The sequence below is a fragment of the Ambystoma mexicanum genome, chromosome 6q (assembly GCF_040938575.1).
Source record: "Ambystoma mexicanum isolate Mex_15411 chromosome 6q, UKY_AmexF1_1, whole genome shotgun sequence".
Taxonomy (NCBI): domain Eukaryota; kingdom Metazoa; phylum Chordata; class Amphibia; order Caudata; family Ambystomatidae; genus Ambystoma; species Ambystoma mexicanum.
In genome coordinates this window covers 390,227,636-390,238,595 of record NC_090937.1, presented here as the reverse complement: position 1 = coordinate 390,238,595, position 10,960 = coordinate 390,227,636, and the positions used below count along the sequence as shown (strand labels likewise).

Sequence of the window (10,960 nt, the reverse complement as noted above, 5' to 3'; positions counted from 1 at the left end):
GAAGAAGGTCCTACGTGTAGAAGACAATTTGCATTCAATCAATGTGTAACAAACAAAGGCAAAGTGGTGCTGGGTCTCTGGGATGCTGGGAAAATTCCATGAGCCGGCGGTTGAAGAGGCCCCCTGTCAGCTTCTTTTAGACAATGTGGAGCTTACATTCGTACACACGTTTGGGGAACATTTAGAATTCAAGGTGGTGGACTAGTGTTGGTTTGAATTGTGATGCACAAGAGGCCAGCACTCAGGGATTAGAAAGCTGATACAATTAAACCATTTGAGCCCAAGCAATCTTGCAATGAAAGTAATAATCCTACTCATGTGCAGAATTTAAGAACAAGCCCAGCACAAATAAAAGAATCCCCTTCATACAAAACCAGCCCCGGAGATTTTGTGTGGGAGTTTGCAGAAGGCAGTGACTGGAAGGAGGAGATGGTTCAGGATCAGAGGAGGGTGCTGGTGAAAGGATGAGTAGAGGGTTTGGAAGGCCAATAGATCTGAGTAGGAGATGGTAAAAGGAGGAGTAGGGTAGCTCCAGAAGGGTGGACAATCTGAGTAGGAAGAAGTGAAAGGAGGAGAATATGAGCTTTATGAGTGTAGATGATAACAAGAGGAGGTGGTAAAAGGGGGAGCAAAGTCATTTAAGGAGGGTGGGAGATCTTAGGAGGAGGTGGCAAAAGGAAGTGCTGATATGTTGGAGGATGGAAGATTTAAGGAAAAGGTGGTGAAAGAAGGAGCAGATGGCTTTGTGGATAGGAAACTATCTGGGGTATAGGATTTGAACAAAGGAACAAAGGGGGCTTACAAGTAATGAGAAGGAGACTGGAAGAGTGTAAGAGGTATGAATAGAGAGGGACACATACACTGTACACCTATGGCGTATGCAAGGACGGTGGGAGGAGGTACGAGCATGTGGTGGAAAATCCACAGGGTACTTGTCAAGTCAATGGAGAGTGAGGCCACAAGAAGGGGGGTACTGGGGGTTCTCTTTTGCACAATCCTGCATCTAAGCTGTGAGAAGGCAGGTCGGACAAGTTGGAGAGTCCAAAGACCAAGAACCCAGAGACAAGGGGGTTGTCAGGAGCCTGGACATTAGCCAACAATACCTTCAATCCAACCTCCTTTCTGGCCATGGCTCATAAAATGAGTCTGTGGTAACAAGTATATGTCCAAAACCTAGCATTACAGTTGTAGAACATTAGCACACAGGTGCCAGTCTATGAGTAACCCCATTAACTTCTACAACCAGACCGTCACAACCCAGAGTTGGTGCACAAGTATTCAGCAAATAATATCTGCTGCACCCTTCAGAGCGATCACTGTACCATGCATTCACCAGCAGAGCAGACAAACCAGAAAGCTTGAGTGACACCAGGAACAGAGCTGGAAGGACTTAAGAAAGACGTGTTATTTGTAGATAGGCGTGTTACCATTTTACAGAGACAGTTCTGCTACTTTTTATTCAAAAAAGATACCTCCCAGGGATAGGCCCTTCCACAAAAGACTGTTAACTTTTTCCAATGGATTTGGCAGAAAGGAACCTCCGTTCTGTCCACAAGCTTGGGATTCTGGGAAACTAGTGACCTTTTAAGCCTACAAAACCAGAGGAGAGGGAGAAGATCAGGACTATCCGGGGGAATCACAGGTGGGAATGCACAGCCCATCACTGAGAAAGCATTAAGTTTCAGTTGTGAGTTTTTGAGTGAGTTTCCCCTCCCCCTTCCCAAATTCAATCGCTCCTTGCAAAAACCTTTAATACAATAACTTGAAGTTAAGGGCACACCTGCAGTTTGGATTTTGATTAACCCTGGTGTGCTTCATGACACTCACTTCGTTGGTGATCAATTCCTATATGACTCTTACCATATCTTCTTACTGTCTTCCTACGTCTTGACACGCGGTAGCCCCCTGCATGTGTCTGACCAGGCTCACCTACAGCTTTTTTTCTGCTTTGTTGGTAGGGAAAATGTCTCTACTTCTACATACTACGTCTGGCTAAGTCCTTGAATCTTCTCTGAACAACTATTGTAAAAGTCTGTGTCTTGTGGTTGCACCTTCATTCCTCTATTCTTTGATTTAGGCTGCAACAAAGGGGATTACCAATCATCACCTATACTTAAATATAGTGGTGGCAAATATGTGACTGCTTGATTACATGTCCAATTCTAAACCTCTGTTTTCTTTCAAGGTCCAGTTTGCTGAGATGATTGAAATGGCAAATCACAGTGGAATGCCCGATTTCATCCTCCTGGGATTTTCAGAGCCTCCTGAACACAGGATCATCCTATTTGTGTGCTTTTTAACAATGTACTTGATTACTCTGGTGGCCAATGGGACTATCATTTTTATCATCCAGGTAGATGCTCGGCTCCAAACGCCCATGTACTTTTTTCTAAGAATCTTGTCTTTTATTGATATATGTCTGCCAACGGTCACCATTCCTAAACTACTAGTCAATGTTTTTTCAAAACGGAAAACCATCTCTTTCATAGGGTGCTTTACACAGCTGTACTTTTTCACCTCCTTGGGCATCATGAAAGACTTTGTGTTGGCCATCATGGCCGTGGATCGGTACCTGGCCATCAGTATGCCACTGCACTATGCCATGCTGATGAGTAAGAGAGTCTGTGTCAGCTTGTTGGCTGGATGCTGGGTCATTATTTCTATGGCCTCTTTGACAAACACACTTTTGACAGCGCGATTGTCCTTCTGCAGAATCACCAGGATAGATCATTACTTCTGTGACATTATTAAACTCTTCCTTTTGTCCTGCTCAGACACATCCCTAAATGAGCAGATTATTCTTCCAATGGGCTTGGCAGTGTACTTTTTTACCCCCTTAATCTGTATCACCACCTGCTACATCCTCATCCTCATCACCATCTGGAGGATGCCTTTGAGGGAGGGGGGAGTGAAAGCATTCTCCACATGCACCTCACACCTTTTGGTTGTAACCATAACCTATGTCCCAATGCTCTACACATTCATTCGCCCGCCCACGTCTGATTATGTCGCAGAGGACCGCATTGTCAGCGTGCTGTTCACTATCGGGTGCTCCATGCTCAACCCATTCGTCTATAGTATTCGAAACAATGAGTTCAAAATGGCTTTGACTAAGGCCTTGAACAACAGAGTGGTTTCCAGGAACAAATAACATGGGTTGTTTTTCTTCATGAAAATGTTTCAGCTGTGTCCACTAAAATGTATTTTATTTATTTATTTATTCATGCATTTATAAAGCGCACTAGACCCGCAGGTATCAAGGCGCTCGTTACAGATTAGTCAAGGTCCAGGAAAAAAGACAGTCATAAAACAAAGAATCGGGTGGCCTATTGTCGCGCTCTCGTGTACCCGCACTTCCTGGGTTTTGCGCGATCTCGTGAGACTGGGAGTCTCGCAATTCTCTACACCTATCAGTAGTTGAAGGGCCCAGTTGAAGGGCCCAGGAAAATAGGAGTGTCTTAAGTTGTTTCCGGAAGGTTCCGTAGGATTGCTGAGCTCTCTCAGTGCTGGAAGTAGAGCGTTCCAGCTCTTTGAGGCAATGACAGGGAAAGTCAAGTCGCCCGCTCTGGTAAGCTTGAATCTTGGACTGGCCAATTGGTGCGGGTAGGTGGGGCGAGTTGGTCTTGCAGATTGGGAAGTTTTACTTTTTTGGGAGGGGTATACCAAAGCAGAGTTGCTAAAAAAGTGTTAATTTATACGCATGTTCTATTTTCTTTGTGTAGTTGGAGTCTGCTCATGATTGCTCATGATTGCCACCACCCAAAGGAATGTCCACATATACGAAAAAATACAGTATGGCAATGAATAAATAATAAATGGTAGAAAAACTACTTGTAAACCTTTCCTTAACCTTTTCAATGCTTTAGTGCAGACAGTACTTACAAATATTTGCACTGCCAGCATGCAAACGACTCGAACGCATTTACCTTGCTTTGCCTTGCAGCAGACCTTGAAGCAGGTAAACTTTATGAGGGTGTATCATTGACACCTTTTCATGATGGAACTTTAGACCATTAGGGCAAGGGAGGATAAATAAGTCAATAACAGGATACAAAGAAACACATTTTCCAACTTTGAGGCCAGTGTAACTCCTTGCCCTCTTGGTTTACTGTCCTAAAGTGACTGCGACATTCACCACTTAAACTCAGTGTCTGCCCAATTATCCACAGCAGTCTGTAGTCATTGAAGGAACAGACAGCAAAATAGTTAGTGATGTATAGCTCCTTAAGAATTTCTCTCTTTGAGGTTGTGAGCAAGCCACCGGCCTGGTAGTGCTATAAGAAAAAAAGACACCAGGTACTTACTACCGAGCTTCCACAGCACCAAAACCCAGCTAACCACAAACATCGATGAGCCATAGACTCTCAACGGCAGGGATCTGCAACCTGTGGCTCTAATGATGTTTTGGGCTATGTCTCCCATGATCCTTCATTATGACTATGCTGTCTAGGGGTGATGGGAGTTGTTGTCCAAAACATCTAGAGTACCAAAGCTTGCAGACCCCTCCTCTACTGAAACCAACTCAATATATAATCCCATAAGAGGTTATTGTGGCGACAGATAAAAGAAGCACTGCCCAAGGAAACTAAGACAACGTATTGAATATATAAAGCTGTTAATACAAGTAGTTAAAAGTAGAAAAACCGATTAATTTGAATACAAATTTAATCTAACCGTCCACAGGCATTAAAGTTATGGTGCTACAGGAAAGGCTCATTTTAGCAGGAACTAAAAGTAGAAAAAAAGCTTAAAAAAAGTCCAAGATCTGTTATGGGTCCTTTAAGTGTTGCCAATTTCAAGCACCAATTAAGCTAATGCAACTGGGAGCTGGCTACAGACAGTATCCAACTAGGGTTCCACAACACCGTATTGACTTGACCAGCGTGCCTACAGGGAAGACTTGAAGACAAAGGCCATCCTACCACATCAAGGATCAATGTTTCTTGTGCACATCTGGCATTTATAAATGGGCCTTTGGATGAGTCATTGTTCTACCTCTCAAACCCGTGGGCGGGGCCAGCCCCTAGCTTTGGAGCCCGCCCACTTTGAGGAAGAAGGAATCTTTCTGATGTGGCGCTGGCCATAGCAAGAGGCGGAGACATTTCTCACCTGGCGAGCATTGTATTTGCATTAACGTGCAGCAGCATCAAACGTGTAGAGGACAAAAAGTCTGCCCTGGCTTTATCAACAGACCCCTTATGATAAAGCCAAAGTCGTAACTGCTGGGCTTAGCTTGTAAATGGCCCACACCTCCAATGATTAGCATGGCAGTGTGCAAGTAGATAGCCTCCAAAAAGGGGTGATAGATAGAACTAATGTGCAAAGGAAAGGCCCCAAAACTATTCAGCCTCCTAGGCTGAGAGGAATTAGGTGGTGGTGGAGGGGGGAGAAGGTACAGGGCTGGAAGAAGATGTGTAAGCACTGGTGGGGGCCCATTTCTTTCTGATGTTTGGGCCCCCTTGTCTTACTCAAAACAGGCCAAGGCTCCAGTGGAGAGCTTAAATTATTAATGGAGCCAAAAAAATGCAGCCCTGTGGTTAACAGCTGCAGATTACCAGTATGTTTGTGTCGTAAGGCTGCCAACAGGAGGCAGCTGCTCGTGGGCCCATTTCAAACGAAAAGAACGAAAGGCCCAGACAGCGTCCAAGGGTGGGTTGTGGGAGGTTGACAGGGCAGCGGGTTTATTGGTCCCATTCAGTACCAGCTTTCAAAACTTTCATCCAGCCCTCCCAAAATGTTGAGTTTGGCTGCACCCCTGCTCAAACCCCTGACTTGATCAATCTGAAGACTTCCTGAATGGAAGAATCTAACTCTAGCGACATGAGCAATAAGCTCAATTTTGAAATTAACTCTTGCTAGAAAAAAAACAAAAAACATCTGGATTGCAAAAAAGCATGCAAGGACTTGAGTGCCTACAATGAGCTCTCCGCGTTTGTTTTCTCCAAACATCAGTATTTTGGTGCTTGTGAAGATAAACACACGCTTCTTGTCTTGCAGGGGTGAAATCGCTCAGTTTACGTTCTAGCGGAAATTAACTCAAACATTTTGATTTCCCTGTAAATACTCTGGCACACTTGATTTTTGAAAGAGGTTGCACTGTGCATTAAGGATTGTAGAATAAATAGGCTGCAGTCTTTATGCAGAAAGAATAATCCCCGTTGGGTATCCGCCTGAATGCACATTCGCAATACTATTCTTTATGGTTAGTTAACTTTGGGCTTAATTGGGCCTGAAAAAACTAGCTCCAACTGTGGGCCTGATTTCTAGAATTATTTGCTTCCCGAGCAGTGACTTTGCGCAATATTCAGTGCACAAAACCCCTTTCAGTGAATCGTGGCGCCGACTTTTCATGCCTTTCCGTGGCTTTGTGCGTGCTTTTCGTGGGCCCTTCACGTCTTTGCGTGAAGTCTTGTGCACTGTGCGATAATTCACGCAAAGAGTGGGATAGGCCAGCGCGAGGAAATAAATAAGGGGCGGAACATGCATGTACCCCATTTTTAACGCAGAATGAAGAAGAACGTGGGCGTGTTGAGGGACGGGCCACGCAGAATATCCACACCCCCATTCAAGCCCAAACACCACCGAATTTATGGATTTTGCTGTGCGACTTCACATCGGGAAAAGTCACGTGCAGACCTCCTGATTTCACAGCCACATGATAGTACACTCAAAGAACAACGCGCATACAACATGCAAAGGAAACAACGCGTGTAAAGGTCGCAATGCACACCATTCCAACGTCGGTCAGTCACAATAAATGCAAGAATAATGGGAGCCATTGTAGTTGGACACAGAAGGATGAGGAGACTGTGGAGACCCAGGATATTCACAACACGCATCACACTGTTTGGGATGCCAGACGACCAGATCTATGCAAGGTACCGGTTCCCACCCCATGTCATACTAGAACTGGTCAGGGAGTGGGAAGAAGACCTTGCATCCCCCACCATCTGCTCCCATGCCCTCACTACCTTGGAAAAGGTGCTGACAGTACTCCATTTCACAGTCACAGGCTCCTTTCAGCGCACCACAGCTATTGTGGGTGGCACTTGATCCAGCTGTCTCCACGAGTTGTTGGCCTGCATAACATCACGTGCGAGTGTGCGTTGGAACATATACATGCTGAGCACAGTGCAGGAAAGGAAGAGTGTGCCAGGATTTCTATGCGGTAGCACACTTCACGTGCGTACTTGGAGCCATCGATTGTACACATGTTGCGCTATGCCCACCTCGATTGACAGAGCACATTTACCGGAACCGGAAGCATTGTGATTCCATCAATGTGCAGGTTATCTGCGATTCAAAAGGAGTCATCATGCAAGTGAAGGCCAATTTTCCCACCAGCACACATGACAGCTACATCTACCGCCAGTCACCAGTGAACCGGGCCATGGCATCAGTAATGTTTGGCAACAGCTGGGTCCTAGGCGAGTATCACCTGGTACTCATATGACAGAGTGAACAACTGACCATGACAATAAATGCCAATAACAACCATCAACACATTTGCAGGGGACTGCCTACCTGCTATCGAGATTCCTGATCACGCGAATCAGGAATCTGGCAGCACCAGCTGAGCCAAGATACAGTGCAGCATGTGTAGCCACTAGGGCCATAGTGGAGCGCACATTTGGGGTGCTTAAGGCACATTTCCACTCGCTTGACCACTCTGGTCGGGTATTGCTATATGCCCCACCGGTAGTATTTAAATCATACTGGCAGCATGTGTCCTGCACAATGTTGTCACACAGCATGGCTTACCAATCAATATACAGGAGGGCCATAGGCCTGAGCCACAGGCACCACCCTTGCCCATGTTTGGCCAAAGGGCACAGGGAGAGGCTGCACACAATCAGCTCGTGCAAACATACTTCTCAATGAGGACTTGGGGACAATCACGCGTTCTGTGAGACAGGCATGGTATAAAGAGATGACACAGATAGAGGTATATTTCTAAACAAAACTTTAATAATAATCAGGATGGTATAACACCTAACTAACCCTTTGCTAAGGTGGGATTTTCCTTGCCTAAAGAAATCTAAGGAAAGTCTATGTCCAAAAGTCCAAATCAAAAGTGTGTCTGTGTCAAAACCGATGCTCGTCTTCACAACTAGAACCCCTAGTGGGGAAATGTTCTCAACCAAAAATAAGTGTTCAAGTTCAATAATGTTTCGATGTAACTTCGTTTCAAGGAGGTTTGATCACTTTCTGAAGTTACGTTTCGTAGGTTTTGTGGCATCTCAGTTTGCATCAAAATAAAGTCTTGGTCTTCCCTTACCCAAGTTCAAATGATGTTGTCACGTTCATGCAACACTGTGATCTTGGAGCTCCCTTCCCCAAGATAAACACTCTCCAGTTTTTTGGTTCTCAGCGTTCCCGTCCCCAGGATTTATACTGAACAGTTGAATTGCTTCCTCTGTTCACAAATTCACAAGAGAATGCTTTGTCCGTTTAACCCGTACTTATCTTCACCAAGGCCTCACAGTTCTTTGTTGCTTTTTCGAATATTGAGTGGTTTCTGGCCTAGGCTCAGTAATCAGAACACACAGTCCACCCATTACAGGCCACACAATCAGCAACCACATGCTTTGGCTCTTAATGTTGATAATGTCAGTATTAGGAAACTTCCTGGTTCTCAGCGCAGTTATCAGACCACACAGCCCATCACCGGTCACACAACCATACGTTTTCCGAAAGCCATTGTTCAGTAATGTAACATTTACTAGGTTTCACTCAAACCACGGCTTTCCTGCCTCTCCAGATTCAGGAAATATAATGTTGTGTTACATTCTTTCGGACAGTACCTTTTATTCTGTTCAGCCTTCACAAAATGTAACTTTAAGTTGTGCAAGCTTGAATGGCACTTTTTATGCATTTCGATATTCAATAAGTGTATTTCGGCATTCAACAAATGCAGTTTTTCACTTGTGCAGGTGAAAGCAACACCTTTCATGCAGTCCGGTACTCAATAGATGCAGTTTTAACTTGTACATGCTGAAGCAGCACCTTTCATTCAGTTCAGTATTCGATAGATGTAGTTTTAACTTGTGCAGACTTAAGCAGCACCTTTTATACAGTTCGGTATTCAATTGATGTAGTTTTAACTTGAGCAGGCTTAAGCAGCACCTATCATGTAATTTAGTATTCAATAGAGGTAGTTTTAACTACTTGCGCTGACCGTTATGCATTCCATGGTCCCTCTGAGCATTCCGGCCTTCCTAGTGTCTTTCAACACTTACCGAGTCTCTGTGGCTTTGTTCAGCGTTTTCTCCCGGAGCAGGAAAATCAAATTGTCAATTCACTGGTTGCTCCCTCCAGCATATTCTGGCCACTTTTGTGCTTGGCTCCAGCTTTGCTTCCTGGCAGCCCCTGCTGTACGCCTTCCCTCACAGGGGCTCCCAGTCCTGCACAGTCCCACTTACAAGATTCTTGGGATCTTCGAGGGCGTCTCTGCGTCTCGGCTTCTCGCTCCTCAGCACAGCAATTCCTTGGTTCTTTCTTCCTTCTGCAACTGTACCGCCACCATCCTACAGATGCTTCTAACTTCCACCTTTTATACGCTCTTCTATCACTAATGTGCTGCAGGTGAAACAAAGTAGATTCAATTGCTTGACCTTCCTTGAGCCTATTAATGTGCCATGCCTGATCTTCACTGCCACATACCTTCAGATCACTCTTCTTTGTCCCAGTACTATAGTGGTGTTTTAAATAGGAAATCTGCACTACTCCTAGTTACTTCTTCTTCGTCTCAGTACTGAAGAGAAAACCATAGGGGAGGATGGGATAAGATTGCAATAGCCCATAAAGGCTAAGAGACGGGAGGTTAAATCCATATCAGGAAAGGGGGATACCGTGTCTTGCCTTCAGGCACCCTCTGCCCAATCCACAAGGACCTTCTACTCAGTTGATCCTCTCTCGCTTGTTCACCCCCAGGGTTGGGATCCAAAAGTGCTGACCCTTCCCTGGCCACCTGCACAGAAGATCCCTGGGGAGCAGATGTGAGAGTACCTTCAGGTTTCTCACAGTGCCCATAACAAAACCCTGAGAATGTGTGCCATATCCATATAATCAAGTGCAAGCAACATGGACACAGTCATTTCATCTGTAAACAACAGTGACCATGTTGCACACACCAAAGCACACAACACAAGCAACACGATCCACAACAACAGTCACAGGGCCAACACGAACAATAGTGCACACAGACACACAACAGTAGCATTGTCGCCACGAGGTGGAGGGGGCAGGAGCCCCCACCACTGCATCTTGGAGTCTCCCCTATCACCGGGAAGTACCCGCGTTTTACTCGGAACTGCTGCTGCCTGCAGCCCCATGCACTACAGTCATCGTGCCATCAGCTACTGAATTGAGAAAGGGTGAGGTTTTGAAAAATGTATCCCCCTACATACCCACCGCAGCTTACTAGCTACTAATAGTGCCTGCAATCGTCACTCCATTCCCATCTGCCTGATTTTAAAATGTCAGGCGGCGACGCAGCGTCAAAATGAGACTCTGTGTACCTCGTTACCTGGTTACCGCGTCCTTTAATAACCAGTTGAATCCGCTGGCAGGCGGAAGAGCCGGCCATCAAAGAAGGCATGAAAAAGGCCCTGTTTGCCCCTGTATTACTCAGTAACATCGTCACCACGAGGTGGAGAGGGCAGGAGCACCCACCACTGCACCTTGGAGCCTGCCCTATCACAAAGAAGTGCCCGCGTTATACTCGTAACCGCTGCTGCCTGCAGCCCCATGCACTCCAATCATTGCACCATCAGCTACTGAATTTAGAGGTATCCAGTTATAGTTTCGAAAAAATAGTTTCTACATACAAAAGTTTCAAATACAAAGTTTCGAAAAGAAAATTTCGAATGCATTTTTTTCAAGTTGCAGGTTTTCTTTTAGTTTCGTATAGAAAAAAAAGTTTGTTTTAAAAAGAAAACATTGTTTGGGGGAACCCCCC

The 10,960-nt window shown here is 45.3% G+C and overlaps 1 protein-coding gene across 1 annotated transcript; it reads left to right on the top strand.

The window, feature by feature from the left end:
- Positions 1–2,152: 2,152 nt before the first annotated feature.
- Positions 2,153–3,151, top strand: LOC138515226 (olfactory receptor 1f45-like). Its single transcript, XM_069630176.1, has one exon. The coding sequence runs from the start codon at positions 2,153–2,155 to the stop codon at positions 3,149–3,151; it is 999 nt and encodes a 332-aa protein (XP_069486277.1).
- Positions 3,152–10,960: the final 7,809 nt, after the last annotated feature.